At 31.2% G+C, this 19,278-nt stretch overlaps 3 protein-coding genes and 1 long non-coding RNA gene across 10 annotated transcripts; 2 read left to right on the top strand and 2 right to left on the bottom strand.

The window, feature by feature from the left end:
• The first annotated feature begins 8,043 nt into the window (after window positions 1-8,043).
• On the top strand, window positions 8,044-10,326 carry LOC108872317. Of its 6 annotated transcripts, none has more exons than XR_001959090.2 (4): window positions 8,047-8,858; window positions 9,181-9,262; window positions 9,373-9,534; window positions 10,040-10,326. XR_001959090.2 is itself a non-coding variant. In XM_033274172.1 (3 exons), exons 1-3 carry the CDS (start codon window positions 8,709-8,711, stop codon window positions 9,472-9,474), a joined length of 261 nt encoding a protein of 86 aa, XP_033130063.1. In that variant the 5' UTR covers window positions 8,044-8,708; the 3' UTR covers window positions 9,475-9,861. The 6 variants fall into 6 exon arrangements, 4 of the variants coding, with proteins under 4 accessions (XP_033130063.1, XP_033130062.1, XP_018515310.1 ...); XR_004448845.1 differs by having other exon boundaries at window positions 8,049-8,858; window positions 9,158-9,262; XM_033274172.1 differs by lacking the exon at window positions 10,040-10,326 and having other exon boundaries at window positions 8,044-8,858; window positions 9,446-9,861.
• Window positions 9,039-10,674, bottom strand: LOC117126284. Its single transcript, XR_004448846.1, has 2 exons — window positions 10,287-10,674; window positions 9,039-10,183 (listed from the first exon to the last, which is right to left on the bottom strand). It is a non-coding gene; the product is annotated as an uncharacterized LOC117126284 (long non-coding RNA).
• A 259-nt stretch (window positions 10,675-10,933) lies between these two features.
• On the top strand, window positions 10,934-16,566 carry LOC103871810 (nuclear pore complex protein NUP98A). 2 transcript variants are annotated; one of them, XM_009150117.3, is made up of 14 exons: window positions 10,934-11,129; window positions 11,246-11,335; window positions 11,625-11,701; window positions 11,827-12,126; window positions 12,523-13,110; window positions 13,194-13,421; window positions 13,504-14,156; window positions 14,338-14,425; window positions 14,503-14,563; window positions 14,663-14,801; window positions 15,059-15,175; window positions 15,283-15,457; window positions 15,563-15,604; window positions 15,706-16,566. In XM_009150117.3, exons 3-14 carry the CDS (start codon window positions 11,683-11,685, stop codon window positions 16,380-16,382), a joined length of 3,087 nt encoding a protein of 1,028 aa, XP_009148365.1. In that variant the 5' UTR covers window positions 10,934-11,129; window positions 11,246-11,335; window positions 11,625-11,682; the 3' UTR covers window positions 16,383-16,566. The 2 variants fall into 2 exon arrangements, with proteins under 2 accessions (XP_009148365.1, XP_033130050.1); XM_033274159.1 differs by having other exon boundaries at window positions 11,246-11,340; window positions 11,628-11,701.
• LOC103871808 (wall-associated receptor kinase-like 15) lies at window positions 16,541-18,286 on the bottom strand. The gene is made up of 3 exons (XM_009150116.3): window positions 17,570-18,286; window positions 16,929-17,293; window positions 16,541-16,816 (listed from the first exon to the last, which is right to left on the bottom strand). Exons 1-3 carry the CDS (start codon window positions 18,061-18,063, stop codon window positions 16,755-16,757), a joined length of 921 nt encoding a protein of 306 aa, XP_009148364.1. The 5' UTR covers window positions 18,064-18,286; the 3' UTR covers window positions 16,541-16,754.
• Window positions 18,287-19,278: the final 992 nt, after the last annotated feature.

Here is a 19,278-nt window from a genome sequence, read left to right as displayed (position 1 = left end):
TTACTATTTTTCACTTAAAAAAAAAGATGGCTTATCTCCATAATGTAAAACTACCGTTTTATAAAAAAAAAAAAAAAAACATTATATATAATTTCGAAAATAATAATTATATGTAAAACATACAATATAAAAATGGAAATACTACAATAACATAAATATGTTTGACTATTTGTCCAAGTTCTTCTATTAAACATTGCCGTTTTACATTAAAAATAGAAAAAATACGTAAAAATTTAAACATCTATCTTAAAAAATATAAATATAGACATTAACTAAATAAAATATAAAAAAGAGAATACTCATATATAAAAAAATAATAAGTAAAATATTATAATATATAAATATACGAATTATATATACAATAATAAGTAAATGCACAATTTTTTAACAATGAAAGAGTATATTAAATATTAAACATCTATATTAAAAATGTAAAATATAGATATTAAGTAAAAATAGAGAATATAAGAAAAAAAGAAATAAACAACTTAAAAACAAATGAAAAAAGTATATTAAGATTTAAACAATCTATCTTAAAATGTAAAATATAGATATTACGCAAATAGAAAGTATAATAAAAGGGTAAGGAAACACACAATTTAAAAAAATGGAAAAAGTCATTAGTATTTTAAAACATCTATCTTAAAATGGTAAAATCAATCTTAAAATATAAAATTATTAGTAAATAGAAAGTATAAGAAAGATAAAAATACACAATATAAAAAAAATAAATAATAAGTAAATATATAATATAATCTCGAAAGATGACACATGACATTAAACATATGTAAGATTACTATTTTTCACTTTAAAAAAAAGACGGCTTATCTCCATAAGGTAACATTACCGTTTTATAAAAAAAAACAAAAAACATTATATATAATTTCGAAATAATAAAGATATGTAAAACATCGACATAAAAATGGAAATACTACAATAAACATAAATATGTTTGACTATTTGTCCAAGTTCTCTATTAAACATTGCGTTTTACATTAAAAATAGAAAAATACGTAAAGATTTAAACATCTATCTTAAAATATAAAATTTTAGACATTAACAAATATAAAGTATAAAAAAGAAATACTCAATATATAAAAAAAAATAAGTAAATATTATAAATATAAACGAATTATAAATAGACAATAATAAGTAAATGCACAATTTTTAAAAATGGAAAGAGTATATTAAATATTAAACATCTATCTTAAAATGTAAAATATAGATAGTAAGTAAATAGAAAATATAAGAAAAAGAAATACACAACTTAAAAACAATGAAAAAAGTATATTAAGCATTTAAACATCTAATCTTAAAATGTAAAATATAGATATTTACGCAAATAGAAAATATAAGAAAAAGAAATACACAATTTAAAAAAAATGGAAAAAGTACATTAGTATTTAAACATCTATCTTAAAATGTAAATCAATCTTAAAATATAAATGGCATAAAATATAGTTTTACATTTTAATATTACTTATTTTTGAAAATTATAAAATATGTAAACATACAGCATAAAAAAATGGAAAAACTACATTAAACATATGTAAGATTACTATTTTTCACTTAAAAAAAGACGGCTTATCTCCATCATGTAACATTACCGTTTTATAAAAACAACAAAAAACTTATATATAATTTTAAAAATAATAAATATATGTAAAACATACAACATAAAAATGGAAATACTACATTAAACATATGTAAGATTACCATTTTACATTTTTATTTTAAGAAAAATATGTAAACATACAACATAAAAAATGAAAAAAAGTACATTAAACATATGTAAGATTACCATTTTTCACTAAAAAAAGACGGCTTATCTCCATAATGTAACATTACTATTTTGTAAAAAGAAATTATATATAATTTCGAATAATAAATAATATGTAAACATACACCATAAAAAATGGAAATACTACATTAAACATATGTAAAATTACCATTTTACATTTAAAAATAAAATATATGTAAACATACAACATAAAAAATGGAAAAACTACATTAAACATATGTAAGATTACCATTGTTCACTAAAAAAACGGGTTATCTTCATAATGTAACATTACCATTTTATTAAAAAAAGAAAAAAAACATAAATATAACTATTTGACTATTTATCCAAGTTCTTCTATTAAACATTGCCGTTTTACATTAAAATGGAAAAATACGTAAAGATTTAAACATCTATCTTAAAATATAAAATATAGACATTAACTAAATATAAAGTATAAGAAAGAGAAATACTCAATATATAGAAAAATAAATAATAAGTAAATATTATAAATATATAAATATACGATTATATATACAATAATAAGTAAATGCACAATTTTTAAAAAATGGAAAGAGTACATTAAATATTAAACATCTATCTTAAAATGTAAAATATAGATATTAAGTAAATAGAAAGTATAAGAAAAGGAAATACACAATTTAAAAAAATGGAAAAAATACATTAGTATTTAAACATCTATCTTAAAATGTAAATCAATCTTAAAATATAAAATTATTAGTAAATAGAAATTAAGGAAATAGAAATACACAATATAAAGAAAAATAAATAATAAGTAAATATATAATATAAGTGAATACCAAATTTAAAAAATGGGAAATTACATTAAGATTTAAAAATATATATTAAAATTTAAATATAGATATTACGTAAATAGAAAGTATAACAAATGGAAATATACAATTTAAAAAAATGGAAAACGTACATTAAGATTTAAACATCTATCTTAAAATGTAAAATAGAGATATTAAGTAATTAAAAGTACAAGAAATGGAAATACATATACATGAAAATAAATAATAAGTAAATAATGTAAATATATAATATATGAATTAATATGTAATAATAAGTAAATACACAATTTTTTTAAAAATGGAAAAAGTTCATCAAGCATTAAACATCTATCTTAAAATGTAAAATATATAATATAAGTAAATACACAATTTAAAAATGGAAAAAGTACATTAATATTTAAATATCTATTTAAAAATATAAAATATAGATATTACGTAAATAAAAATATAAGAAATGGAAATAAACATTAAAAAATGAAAAAGTACATTAAGATTTAAGCATCTATCTTAAAATGTACTTCTATCTTAAAATGGTAGTAAATTATATAAAAATGGAAATACCACATTAAACAAAAAAAAATGTATAGTTTTACATCAAAAAGTCCCTATAAAACTCATTATTCCATCCACATCAATCTCACACTATTAAGGAAAATTTCAAAGCACTCGAGCAAAAAAATGTTTCACTATCAACTCTTGCCGTCCCAAAAACCTTTAATGACCTTGAATGAGATTTTTTTATAACAACAAACTTTTTGTATGGTGGATTCATTGTTGGGAAACCCGCAACTTCCAAAAGCCAAACTTATTCATGGGAATTGAATTGTTTTTCATAGACTCAAAAGTATTCTTACAAATTTAAATTAATCTAATCCATAATTTTATTGTTAATATTCATACTAACTCTTTCATGATCAAACCATTTCAGTTAATAACCATTCAAACGTTTATCCCGAAACACTTCCTTCCTCGCCGAATCAAGTATTGGTTCATATTGGTTTAGTATTGTTTTTGGTTTACTAACCGGTTTAGGATGGTCCTATTGTAAATATAATTTAAGTTGGTTTAGCATATATTATGTTTAAAATAACTTAATTAAATAATAATAATATTATGCTTAAAAATATAATTTTAGAGACTTTTCAAATATAGTTTACAGAACATTATATTATAGGTGATGAATTTAATTTAAAATTTGTTTATTCCTTAAAACTAAGTTTTTAAAAAAACGTACTGAGTTATAAATTTCAATGATGGATTGGTGAGTATAACATGAAGACAAAAATATAAATATCTGATTTTCAAGATAAGAAATTCAGCTTTTATTCAGATACTCAATATATAATATCTTAAATTATTTTTTAAAAAATATACATAATTTATATATTTAGATTAATCTTCCAAACTTAAACTATTATATTATATATGAATAATGTTTTTAAATAAAAATAATTTCTGATTTAAAATAAAAATAAAAACAACAAATGTTTATTTTCAAATAATGGATGTAATTTACATTATAATATCATTTAACAAGTATTAGATACGTTTTGATATATCATTATTTTCTATTTCCAGAAAACAATAAATTTTTAAACATCAATATCATCTAGGTTAAGTATACGAACAACAAAAATTCAAACATCAAAAAAATATTTACATAACCATTATAATACAATAATTTAATCAAAAATCAATTTTTGATATATATATTTATTTGAAAAAAAAATTTTTAAAATTAATATCCTCCAGGAATCGACATCATTTACATCACAAAATGTTCATCCAAAATACTAGTTTAATAAAATCTTAAAAATATTAAAAAGATAGTTTTGTTAATATGAAATAGATAGCTAAAATTACAAAAAATATTTAAATAGTAATATGTTAAATATGCGTTTAATAACTGTAAAATTTATTAAATAAAAATGACATGCATTTTAACATTTATATAAATATAAATAATTTAACAACTTCAATTAGAAAAAATAAAAATCCCGGGCGTAGCCCGGGTTAATCCCTAGTCCTTACTAATAAAAGGGACCTTTTGAGGCTCCATAGAGCGTCCACATCAGCGAAAAAAAAATTCTCCCGAAAGATGACACGTGGCATAAAATATAGTTTTACATTTTAATATTACTAATTTTCAAAATTATAATAATATGAAACATACAACATAAAAAATAGAAAACTACATTGAACATATGTAAAATTACCATTTTTCACTTTAAAAAAAAAGACGGCTTAATTCCATAATGTAATATACCGTTTTATAAAAAAACAAAAAACATTATATATAATTTCGAAAATAATAAATATATGTAACATACAACATAAAAATAGAAATACTACATTAAATATAGAGTAATTGGCGTAGATACACCCATAAACTCATGTAATTGCTATATAACCTTGAGGCTCCATAGAGCGTCCACATAAGCAAAAAAAACTTCTTCCGAAAGATGACACGTGGCATAAAATATAGTTTTACATTTTAATATTACTAATTTTCGAAAATTATAAATAATATTTAAACATACAGCATAAAAATGAAAAAACTACATTAAACATATGTAAGATTACCATTTTTCACTTGAAAAAAGACGGCTTTTCTCCATAATGTAACATTACAGTTTTATAAAAAAAGTCAAAAAAACATTATATATAATTTCGAAAATAATAATATATGTAAACATACAACATAAAATGGAATACTACATTAAACATATGTAAGATTACTATTTTACATTTTTATTTTAAAAAATAATATGTAAACATACAACATAAAAAATGGAAAAACAACATTAAACATATGTAAGATTACCATTTTTCACTAAAAAAAGACGGCTTATCTCCATAATGTAACATTACTATTTTGTAAAAAAAACATTATATATAATTTCGAAACAATAAATAATATGTAAATACAACATAAAAAATGGAAATACTACATTAAATATAGAGTAATTGGCGTAGATACACTCATAAACTCATGTAATTTGCTATATAACCTTGAGGCTCCATAGAGCGTCCACATAGCAAAAAAAACTTCTTCCGAAAGATGACACGTGACATAAAATATAGTTTTACATTTTAATATTACTAATATTCGAAAATTATAAATAATATTTAAACATACAGCATAAAAAATAAAAAAACTACATTAAACATATGTAAGATTACCATTTTTCACTTGAAAAAAGACGGCTTATCTCCATAATGTAACATTACCGTTTTATAAAAAAAGTCAAAAACATTATATATAATTTCGAAAATAATAAATATATGTAAACATACAACATAAAAATGGAAATACTACATTAAACATATGTAAGATTACTATTTTACATTTTTATTTTAAAAAGTAAACATACAACATAAAAAATGGAAAAACAACATTAAACATATGTAAGATTACCATTTTTCACTAAAAAAAAGACAGCTTATCTCCATAATGTAACATTACTATTTTGTAAAAAAAACATTATATATAATTTCGAAAATAATAAATAATATGTAAACATACAACATAAAAATGGAAATACTACATTAAACATATGTAAGATTACCATTTTACATTTAAAAATAACAATAATATGTAAACATACAACATAAAAAATGGAAAAACTACATTAAACATATGTAAGATTACCATTTTTCACTAAAAAAACGGTTTATCTCCATAATGTAACATTACCATTTTATAAAAAAGAAAAAACATAAATATAACTATTTGACTATTTGTCCAGTTCTTCTATTAAACATTGCCGTTTTACATTAAAAATGGAAAAATACATTAAAATTTAAACATATATCTTAAATATAAAATATAGATATTAACAAAATATAAAGTATAAGAATAGAAATACAAAATATATAGAAAAAATAAATAATAAGTAAATATTATAAATATATAAATATATGAATTATATATACAATAATAAGTAAATGCACAGTTTTCAAAAAAATGGAAAGAGTACATTAAATAAAATGGACATCTATCTTAAAATGGTAGTAAATTATGTAAAAATGAAAATACCACATTAAACAAAAAAAAATATAGTTTTACATCAAGAAAGTCTCTATAAAACTCATTATTCTATCAACATCAACCTCACACTATCAAGAAAAACTTCATAGTACTCGAGCAAAAAAATGGTTCCACCATCAAATCTTGCCGTCCCAAAAACCTTTAATGACCTTGAATGAGATTTTTTATAACAACAAACTTTTTGTTAGGTGGATTCATTGTTGGGAAACCCGCAACTTCCAAAAGCCAAACTTATTCATGGGAATTGAATTGTTTTTCTTAGACTCAAAGATATTCTTACAAATTTAAATTAATCTAATCCATAATTTTATTGTTAATATTCATACTAACTCTTTCATGATCAAACCATTACAGTTAATAACCATTCAAGCGTTTATCCCGAAACACTTCCTTCCTCGCCGAATCAGGTATTGGTTCATGTTGGTTTAGTATTGTTTTTGGTTTATTAACCGGTTTAGGATGGTCCTATTGTAAATATAATTTAAGTTGGTTTAGCATATATTATGCTTAAAATAACTTAAATTAAATAATAGTAATATTATGATTAAAATATAATTTTAGAGAGTTTTTAAATATAATTTACAGAACATTATAGGGGATGAATTTAATTTATTAAATTCATTTATTACTTAAAACTAAGTTTTTTAAAAAACGTACTGAGTTATAAATATCAATTATGGATTGGTGAGTATAACATGAAGACAAAACTATAAATATTTTATTTTCAAGATAAGAAATTCAGCTTTTATTCAGTTACTCAATATATAATATCTTAAATTATTTTTTTAAAAATATACATAATTTATATATATAGATTAATCTTCCAAACTTAAACTATTATATTATATATGAATGATGTTTTTAAATAAAAATAATTTCTGATTAAAAAATAAATAAAAACAACAAATGGTTATTTTCAAATAATGGAAGTAATTTACATTATACTATCATTTAACAAGTATTAGATATGTTTTGATATATCATTATTTTCTATATCCAGAAAACAATAAATTGTTAAACATCAATATCATCTAGGTTAAGTATACGAACAACACAAATTCAAACATCAAAAAATATTTACATAAATATTATAATACAATAATTTAATCAAAAAATACAATTCAAAAAACAATATTCAAAAGAATAGTTATATACTTAATATTTGAAAATCAAAGATATTTTTGCTAAAATTGTACTTACCTGGCCAAGGAGATCGACCATCTTTTTACGGATGGATCGATTGTTGAGCATGTGGTCGATCCGAAAATACTCTACAGTTTAATTAAATATCTAAAACATTTATTTCAACACTCAAGAGATAGTTTTGCTAAATATGATAACTAGATAGCCAACAAAATTACAAAAAGATATTTAAATAGTAAAAAATATGTTACTTTAACGTGTTAAAATTTAAAAATAAATTTTAATTATGACATGCATCTTAACATTTATATAAATATATATCATACCTTAAATATAAATAATTTAACAACTTAAAGTAGAAAAATAATAAAAATCCCGGGCGTAGCCCGGGTTAATCCCTAGTCTAATACTATAAAGTAAACAATTCTCTCCTTCTCAAGAGGACACGTCACTAAATAGGATCACCAGAAACTACCACGTGTTCCTCTTCTTTGAAACTTTGCGTTTCATTTAATAAGTTTTGGGTTTTGTTCGTTGGGCTGTGTCTACATTATTTGAGCTCATATATTGATAGATAGATCCAGGCTCCCCCCAATAATGAAACGCTACGTTTTTTTTAAGGGTTTGTGGTGTCTCCATCTTCGCTCTCTCCTCCTCATCGCGCAAGCGACCTTCCATCTTCTTCCTTCCGGTGGGAAGTGGTGACAGTAACCGACATGCTCTCTTAAAGCCCTCCATTAATAGACCACTCACGATCCATATTCAATGCGACTCTTGAGACTGGAAGGCGGTGGCGTTCGACTATAAAAAGTTATGAGCTCCTGCTTTTAGAATCAGCCTCCCATCCGTTGAACAAAAAAAAAAGAATCATCCTCTCATCTATGCTAAACTAAACAGCAAACAAAAAAAGGTATGAGTTATGGCTAATGCTTTGGTCTTCCTCTCCGACTTACAGCGTGGCCGCTCTTCCTCCACCCTTCAAGTTCGCCTGCTCCGTTTCTGGGACCCCAGGAATGTAGGCCGTGGTGGAGATCTCATGGGAGTCGACATGCTCCTTCTTGATTCTCAGGTTAGCTATTAAACTTCGATTTTATCTCATAGTCTAAATAATATCTAATTCTATACACATCTCTGCCTTATTGAATCCAGAAATTAATTTTTCATTGTGTTTTGAAGTTTTTGTTTTAGGATTTTGGCTGAGCCATTCCCCAACTTTTGATGATTGCTATGTCTTTTTTTTTAAAGTTCATATTTTTAACGTCTGTGTAATTTCTACGGTTAACTGCTTTACACATCTCTGCCGTCTTCAAATTAATTAATTAAATATGAAGAATGACTAATTTTGTTCTCCTCCTCGCTGATTTGTAGTCTGTCCGTGATCTACTGCTTAGGTTTTGGGAGGCGAGAAATATGAAGAGCGGCGGCAACCATATCGGTGTAGACCTTCTCCTCCTCGATGCAAAAGTGTTTCTGGTGAGAAACTCATGATCATCAAACTATTTCGATAAGATTGAGTTTACCTCTTTGGGAGATGATTTTGGTTTGTTTGTTGATTTTAGTTTTGTTTGTTGCCGTATTTGCAGGCGACTCTCATCTAAGTCACCGTCCGGTTCATGACTGCAACTCTATCTCCGGTGAATGCTTCTTTATTTACAGGTCAAACGACTCCTCAAAGCATCAGTTGAGGAAATGAGGGGGGATTAAATATCTGAGATTACACATTAAGGCAGTGCTTATTCACTCAGGTAACTTCTACAGTAGTAAGTAGCACAGGTTCTACGACTGTGTCAGACTATGATTTAATATCCTAAAACAGGAAAGTATCGAACATAAAAGGGTATTTTCTGTGGTTGGTGATGGATTTGTATGAGCAGCTATTTAGAGGGTATAACAAGACATGAGTATGGATTATATTATGTCTACTCACTGGTGTTTTTCCTTCCTCTGGGAAAATCATCATTGATCGCATGATTCTTTGATCATTGTATGTCAACGACGATTGCATCGTATGTTTAAAATAATCTTTGAACTCCACTGGACGTGTGTCTTGCGTCTGAAGAAACATTTATATCTGAAAACCAAAATTTCATCTGACCAACGTTTCTGTCATTGTGGTTACTTGATATTTTCCACTACAAAACCTAGCTGACCAACTTTGACACAGTAGACCATATAGTGTTTGTTCATTATTGTTGAACTGATAAATGCTTTCAGTCTTTATCTTTTCTATTTAATTTGTGATGTATATAGGTTAATACATTTTTCACGCCATACACGGCAAGAAAAAAAGAAGAGGGCGATAATGAAAGAAAGACAACAACATTACACATATTCGGGTTCGACAAAAGTTTCACGTTTTAAGACAATGGAAAGAACAACAAAAACATCATGCAACTCTGTATCTTACAGTCTTATCATTATTATCTTCACACTTTTGTGCTTTGTCAAATTATAGTTTATTTGTATTTTTTGCTTCATTTGTATTTATCTGTAGCACACTCATTATCTCTGTAAATATGAACAGTTAAGTAAGCTTATGAACTCATCTTAAAGAATACTGATGATGCTTTTATGTTGCACGTTTCCAACAATTTGCTATCCAGTACAATGATGCAACGAAGATGCTCTCTAAATTGTATCTTACATTTGTTCTACAAAATGATGCTTGAAATATTGATACAAATACACGTTAGAAATATTTATATATGGGAATTGACAATCTTGGACAGTACCTAAAATCCAAAAACCTCAGTGTTAGCAATCTCTTCATTACAAGAAAAAACGAATGACAAGGAAGCAGGTCCTCGAAACAAAAGTGTTTCAAAAAAAGAAGTAAGCTATTGCTCCTAATAATTTTCCAACAAACTTATGATATTTCGAACTTTTACCATAAAAAGGTTTTACCTATTTTCTTTATATGTTCATAGTTTCTGTAAATAAAGTATTCATTTTAGCCATCACAAACTTAAACATGAATCATAATATTTTATACCATGATTCAAATTATTTTAAATAAATAGCTAAAATTGTTGTAGAAAAATTAAGCACATGGATTATATTTTTAGTTAAAAGTAGGTTAAATATTTAAAAATAAAATTGTATTATTAATTTATCTACTCGCTCGCCCGTAGGGCGGGTTTACGCTAGTGAATAATAAATCACATTAAAAGAAATAAATCGTATGAGCCATCAGCAAGCAGGTAGACAAGTCATAGAAGAAACAAAACGCCAATCTTCGCCCTCCATCGCTCCGTCAAGTTGCAACTGTCGTCGCTTTCAAATTTCCGGCGAGATTTCTCCCTACTCCGCCGGTTTTTAAGATCGAGCTCTTCGTTTCCAGGTTCATTTCCGCCTTAGTATTTCAACTCAAACGTTTGATTCGACGACGACGAATCTATTCGTTTTCTCTCCCTTCCCGGAGATTTCACTCCTGAACCCTAATTTCTTCCCCCGCAGGAAACGAATTGGACGCTCGGAGCTTCATTGATCGAAGAACGTGTGTGCGTGTGTGGACCTTGTTCGTCAATTCCTACATCGGATTCATAGGTTTTTCTTCGATTCTTTCGCGGTGTTTAAATGCAACGATTAGTCTCGATTTCGTTTTGCGTAGTTAGTTAAGTTTCTGAGTTGCTGGTTTCTATATGTGATGTTGCCTTGTTTAGAGAGGTTCGTTATCGCTGAATTCATCTTTGAGTAATCTCCGTAGTTCATAAGGTGTAGAGATTCGTCATCTCTCAGTTATACCAGCTTATTATGCATTTACTTTCATTTAATGTTGAACTCTAGTATTATTATGTTTCACCAATACTTCCTAATAGTTTGTTTTCTTTACCAGCTACAAGATAATATACTTTCTTTTGGCTGGGCCCTGCGTTCTGAGACAATAGAGGAAGATGTTTGGCTCATCTAATCGTAAGTGCACTGACATGATCTTATTCTTACTCGTTGGTTTCTGTAGCCTTCTGTTTCGTTATTTCTTTTATTTATTTTGTAACGCTACAAAAGAAAACTGACCTGAAGAAATATTGTTCTTGTAGCTTTTGGACAGTCATCTAGTAGCAGCCCGTTTGGGTCCCAAACCCAATCTTTGTTTGGTCAGACCAGCAATTCTAGTAGTAATAATCCTTTTGCTCCAGCAACGCCGTTCGGCGCGTCTGCACCTTTTGGTGCGCAGACAGGGGGTTCAATATTTGGTGGCACTTCAACCGGTGTTTTTGGTGCACCTCAAGCCTCCTCTCCGTTTGGCTCCACCCCAACTTTTGGAGCTTCTTCATCACCAGCGTTTGGGAATTCCACTCCGGCCTTTGGAGCATCTCCAGCATCTTCACCTTTTGGTGGTAAGTACGGGCCTTTATATGTCTTTCGTCGCATGGTTTGTTAGTTTTCTCGGTGATTTATTGTTTTTTCCTGGATATGAATGTATTTTCTGTCTTTAACATCATGGATATTGGATACCTGAGGAGGTGGCCTTTTGATATTTTCAATAATTTATGTGCGTTGTTTGTTTCTGTGCGTAGTGTCCAGTTCTGTGGTTTGTAGAATGTTTGTCACTATCAGATTTAATATTCTAGAACTGTTCACTTTTTTGTGTTCTCTTTCTGCTGGTTTTTCTAGATATTTGCTCCAAATTTATTTGTTTTTTTCCTTTCTTTAGTTCAGATATTATTTAGTCTTCAGTTTCACGTTTGCGTTTGGGACTAAGCTAATTTATTTGTTCTTTTTTTTTTTCTCAGGGTCTTCTGCTTTTGGGCAGAAACCACTGGGATTCTCAACACCTCAGTCAAATCCTTTTGGAAGCACAACACAGCAATCGCAACCTGCATTTGGAAACAGCACTTTTGGTTCATCCACACCTTTTGGTGCCACGAGCACTCCTGCCTTCGGTGCATCAAGCACTCCTTCCTTTGGGGCTACAAGCACACCCTCATTTGGTGCATCAAGCACGCCTGCCTTTGGTGCTACAAGCACACCTGCCTTTGGCGCCTCAAACCAACATACCTTCGGCGCCACAAACACACCTGCATTTGGTGCTTCACCGACTCCAGCCTTTGGTGGCACTGGTACCACGTTTGGCAACACTGGCTTTGGAGCTTCTAGCACTCCTGCTTTTGGTGCATCAGCCACTCCTGCTTTTGGTGCATCAAGTACTCCTGCCTTTGGTTCATCAAGTACTCCTGCCTTTGGAGCATCTAGTACTCCTACTTTTGGTGCATCAAACACCTCATCCTTCAGTTTTGGCTCCTCTCCAGCTTTTGGCCAGTCCACATCAGCGTTTGGCAGCAGTGCATTTGGCTCTACACCATCTCCCTTTGGAGCCCAAGGTTCTCCCTTTAGCATGTAGAAACTAACTGCTGTGTTAGTCATTTGAATAAAGGATAATATGTTTGAATGATTTGTTTTGTAGGTGGGCAGGCTTCAACCCCAACATTTGGGAGTTCTGGTTTTGGTCAATCACCTTTCGGTGGTCAACAACAAGCGGGCAGTCGAGCCGTGCCTTATGCACCAACAGTTGAGGCAGAGACAGGCAGTGGTGCGCCTGCTGGAAAGTTAGAATCTATTTCTGCCATGCCGGCATACAAAGAAAAAAGCCATGAGGAGCTAAGGTGGGAAGACTACCAGCGAGGAGATAAAGGTACAGTTGATCAAACAAATCTTGTATTACATCTCCTTAACGCTATATTATTGTACTTTTTGTAATAAAGATGGATTTTCAGGTGGACCGCTTCCTGCTGGCCAGTCTGCTGGAAATACTGGATTTGGTGCATCACCTGCTCAGCCAAATCCTTTTTCTCCATCACCGGCGTTTGGTCAGACACCAGCAAATCCAACAAACCCTTTTTCGAGCTCAACGTCCACTAATCCTTTTGCCCCTCAAGCCCCAACAATTGCCAGTTCAGGTTTTGGAACGGCTACCTCAAATTTTGGTTCCTCGCCCTTTGGTGTAACATCTTCATCCAATCTTTTTGGGTCAACTTCATCAACTACCACATCCGTCTTTGGATCATCCCCCGCTTTTGGAACAACCACCTCATCACCGTTATTTGGTTCTTCTCCATCAATATTTGGTTCAACTCCTGTTCAGGGGGCAACTCCAGCATTTGGGAACACTCAGTCATCTAATCTGTTCAGCTCAAACCCCTCGATCGGACAGACTGGCTCTACATTTGGACAGACTGGTTCTGCATTTGGACAGACTGGTTCTACCTTTGGACAGACTGGTTCTACCTTTGGACAGTTCGGACAGAGTAGTGCTCCTGCATTTGGCCAAACTAACATCTTCAATAAACCTTCCACTGGGTTTGGCAACTTGTTTTCAAGTTCTTCAACATTAACTACGTCTAGCAACTCTCCCTTTGGACAAACAATGGTGATTCGTTTTTCGTATTCGTTATTAAGCCCAAGCACTTAGTTTTTTTTTTCTCATTTCTTTTGGTGATGCCTGCTCTCTTCACAGTTAGTAGTTCTTTTACTTCTCTTCATTAACACCCTCTACTGCACTTCACTTTTAATCTGATTTAGGCGTTCTAATCTTGAACTTTTTTCTGTAGGCTGCTGGTATGACACCTTTCCAATCATCTCAGCCAGGTCAAGCGTCAAATGGCTTTGGTTTCAACAACTTCGGTCAAACACAAGCAGGTACCTCTGTCAACCAAGTCACTGACGGTATCATCTTATTTCTAGATGCTAACTCTTACTATATTGGTGGTCTAAAGCTAATGCAACTGGAAATGCTGGTGGACTGGGATTTTTTGGTCAAGGCAACTTCGGGCAAACGTATGGTCTTTCTGACATCAGTCCTTGCATGACTTTCGTTTCCTGGAAGTTTTGTTTTGCTCTATTGAAGCTTCAATTTTCATTCTTTTTTGTTGACAGGCCTGCTCCACCGAGCTCTGTTGTTTTGCAACCCGTTCCTGTTACCAACCCATTTGGAACACTTCCTGCTATGCCTCAGATCTCAATAAACCAAAGTGGAACTTCACCTTCAATTCAATATGGAATCTCCAGCATGCCTGTAAGCCTACAATTCTTTCAGCAACACACAGATTGTGCATTTTTCTTTTAATTCTTTCGGTCTTTCCTAAATATTATCAAATAGTTTTATTAAGGTTTTAAGTTGAAGTTTAAATCAGAACTAATATCAACTTGTTAGTAGAAATTTGATATTTTTCTAAATTAATTATTGTCATACCTGAAAGTTTCTCAACTCAATTTCTTCTTTGCCATTTCATTCATTTTCTTCTTTGTTCATATTGTTTCTTTTCCTACCAGGTTGTTGACAAACCTGTTCCTGTTAGAATATCATCTCTCTTGACTTCTAGACACCTTTTACAAAGGCGGGCCAGGTTGCCGGCAAGAAAGTATCGTCCTGGCGACAATGGTCCAAAGGCATTGCTTCTATCTTGTGAATTTTTACTCGCACTATATTTTACTCAATCTTGATATTGGTGCTACATGTTCGTTCAACATGTTTAAATCAGAAATGGTTTTTGTAGGTTCCATTCTTCGCTGATGACGAGGAGAACTCCTCAAGTACACCAAAGGCAGATGCTCTTTTCATTCCGAGGGAGAACCCTAGAGCTCTAGTTATACGCCCAGTTCAACAGTGGTCTTCAAGGGTCAAATCTACAATTCCAAAGGACCGCCCCATTGCTCCAGTACAAGAAAATGGTAAGCTTTCGTTCAAATCTTAGAAAACTTCACCACGAAAATGGTACTGACTACTGAGTTCAATGATTCCTGGCTCTTTTTGACAATATTATCTGTAAATTTCAGGGAAGAGTTCAGAAATAGCTACTGATGCGGCAAACCACGTCAGTAAGTATATAAAATAGGCAAATGTAAAAAAAAAAAAAGCTTCATTACGTTTTGCCATATTTGGACCATTCTTTGACTGACTTGAGGGAAAATATTCACAGAAAATGATAACGGAGAAGTTGGTTCTGCTGAAGAAAGGACTCGGCCATCTGTCAATGGAAATCAGAAATCAAACGGCGCAACAAGCACAGATCACGCTGGAGAGATAGACCGTCCCTCCAGAATACTAGGTGGACACAGAGCCGGAAAGGCCGCAGTTGTCTACGAGAACGGTGCAGATATCGAGGCGCTATTGCCTAAGCTACGCCAATCCGATTATTTCACGGAGCCAAGTATCCGGGAACTAGCGGCTAAGGAAAGAGCGGATCCTGGTTATTGCAGGCGGGTTAGAGACTTTGTGGTGGGGCGACAAGGTTATGGGAGCATAAAGTTCATGGGAGAGACTGATGTTCGTAGGCTAGACTTAGAATCTCTGGTTCAGTTCAATAACCGGGAAGTGATTGTGTACCTGGACGAGAGCAAGAAACCGGCGGTTGGGCAAGGGTTGAATAAACCGGCGGAGGTAACATTGCTGAATATAAAATGTATCGATAAGAAGACAGGGAAACAGTTTACTGAAGGAGAGAGAGTGGAGAAGTATAAGATGATGCTTAAGAGGAAAGCTGAGGCACAAGGAGCTGAGTTTGTGTCGTTTGATCCTGTTAAAGGGGAGTGGAGGTTTAGGGTCGATCATTTTAGTTCCTATAAGCTAGATGATGAAGACGACGATGAAGCTTAGAGTCTCATCTCAGTGTTAATTCTGTTTCAATGTTGGAGTTGTGCAGTAAGAAATAGTGTGCCCTCTCCGCTTGTTGTGTGTTTCTTTTATACCTTTCTGTTTCTTACGACTTAAAAGTTGTTTTTGTTTTGTGTATTTTGGTATCTCTTTACTATATATGTGAAACGAATTTTCTTTTTCTTTACGAACCATTCCATCTATGATAGACAGTAGTAACACAGAGAACCAATAGAGAATCTTATACCATGAAGATATCACAAAGAATATAGAAAGAAAAAGCAAAGATTTCATTCATTAAGCTTTCTCTACGAGAACCATTAATCCTTGATGCTCCCAAGTTGGTACGTACTAACGCGAAAGCCTTTAACTCCTTCAAGGAAGACTCATCACTGTCCAAAGAACCACCCATGCCAAAAGGTACATCACCCATTCTCCTGTTAATTTAAGGAAAATTATATAAGATTAGATAAAGAAGTTATAGCTGAAGATAACACCCCAAGAATTTCTCAAGATAATATGTGAAAGAGTATGGAAAGTGTTGCTTACTTGAAAACCAAGGAAGAACAATAGAAGCCGAGTTATAAAGGAAGAAACAATCTGACGTCGTATTGATCCCACCGGGACAATTACAAACGAAGGAGCTAGTCTGAGTGTTGTACCCACAAGCACCGTTACTACGCTCGCAGCCACCACACACGGCAGGGTACTCATCGAAGACGTTGAACTTGTACTTGAGTGCGATTCCATAGTTCCAATTTTCAGGGTGAGATTCTTGGGCCGGACCAAGATTGTAGAAACCGGAGTAAGAAGAGCACCGGAGCTTCTGTAGATCCATTTCAAACGATGGTCCGAGATCTAGAGGTACGTAGACGCAACAAGTTGATTCTTGGAGGTTGATCAGACTAATCGCCCTATCAAAACCGGAAAGTCAAACCGGGTTAAGTAACAAACAGATGTTAGATGATGCTCTAAAGTCAAAACCAATAGTAAACCGGGTTCATTACAATTCATATATGTATTTGTCATACCAAATGATCTAATATACTTTATCTATCACTAGTTACTTAGAGCATCTCTTATGTGATATCTCCAAGATAAATTGGAAGCTGATTCGGTTTTCATTTCGGTTTAGATAAAATCACTAGCCGGGATTAACTTATGTTGGTTAAAGGGGAATTTCGGTTTACCTGCAATTAGAGTACAAGAAGTTGCAAATGGAGGAGCTTTGACGGTCACATAGAGAGACACGTCCGGTACTGTTACTTAACGGCTTGAAAACAGGGGATTCGTCAACAGAACAGTCCAGCAGCGTAAAAACGGTGTCGTCGTGGAAAGAAAACGGCGCGTCCCAGTCCAACCCGAATCCTTGGCTGGGTCGGGTACATGCACACGTGGACATCGACGAGTCCGTGACGTAAATGGTTTGCTTGGCGTAGTCGACGGAAGTGATAGGGTAGCAGCCTGTGTGGGTGGTGAGCGTTAAAGTCTGTTGGTCTGGGTCGCACTTGATGTAACGTGTGAAACGTGGGTCACCGCAACCAGACCCGGTTCCAAGCGGGTATTTGATGGGTATTTGGCCGCATGTTTTAAGGCAGGCTTGTGAGGAGACTTGAGAAGAAAGGAATAAGAAGAAAAGGATAAGGAAGAAAAAGGAAGAAGAAGAAGAGTGCTTCAAACCCATTTGCTAGATGTTTCAGAGATAGAGGGAGATAGAAATGTGAGTAGTACTTATGAATTGAGTGTGTGACTAACCTAATAATATAGGTGAATGCTAGAGGAGGAATATGTAATGCTTGCATGTACATTTATATTCAAATATAGGCAGAATATTTGTATATATAGTTTTTCTTTTCTGTGTTAAATAATAGATTCTTTTGGTTGGGGGTCTGTATGCATTTACAATTTTTTTGTTTATATGCATTTACAAATTTTTGTTTTGTTTATGAACACAACATTCGACTTTGAATACGCTGAAAAATCATGATATGCTTGATTTACATACAAAAACATGTTTGTCAGTGTGTATTAAAACTAGCTAGCGATGGTTACAATCTAATTTATTTTGAGAAATAGGTGATAAGAATGATTGGATATATATAAATTTGAAAGTGTAATTAAGTGAACAGAAAATAAATTTAAGACAATATGTTTTTTTCTTGTGATAAAAAGGTATCCCTGTAGGTGTCCTAAACTAACCAGAAAACAAGGCCTAGAGGATTACATATGATAAAAAGGTATCCCTGTAGGTGTCCCAAACTAACCAGAAAACAAGGCCTAGAAGATATTACATAATTGAAAAGCATCATTAATATGAAGTGCCCACTCACACTAAAGCTCCCACCCAACCAAAGAAAAGGGCAGGGATAAGGGAATAGATTCAACAGAATATGGTAAAGAAGCCTAAAGGCTAAGTTAAAGTTTCTCAGGAAATTATTCTCAACTTTAGTTTGTTTTTAATTCATTGTATGATGATGTGTTTGTAGTTAGTGAATATATATATAATGCATCTTCCAAAGGCATTATTCTATTTGCTATTCTTCTCAAGAGATTGTTCTGGAAGCCGATCAACTTTTTTTTTTCATGTATAAAGATGGTTGGTGTAAGGAAAACTTATCACAAAAGAAATAATGAAAAAGAGTAACGTCTAGCTTACATTTGATGATAGCTACTAGACCATACTCATTTGATCTTTTTTAACGTATACTTATTTCATGGAAACTACCTGCCTAAATGGTTATATCGTTATAAGAGCATCTCCAGAAAATTTCTTTATTTTAGAGTTTTCAAAACTCTATATTTGAAGTTTGAAGGTGTTTTTTTTCAAAAGTAAAAATTTTAATTTAATTTCAAAATTATTTATAATTTAAACTATGGTTCTTTTTTTTGTCAACAACTT

Source organism: Brassica rapa, chromosome A06 (assembly GCF_000309985.2).
Source record: "Brassica rapa cultivar Chiifu-401-42 chromosome A06, CAAS_Brap_v3.01, whole genome shotgun sequence".
In the NCBI taxonomy this organism is placed as follows: Eukaryota; Viridiplantae; Streptophyta; class Magnoliopsida; order Brassicales; family Brassicaceae; genus Brassica; species Brassica rapa.
The sequence above is the reverse complement of the archived record's forward strand: the minus strand, read 5'-3'. Positions and strand labels throughout refer to the sequence as shown.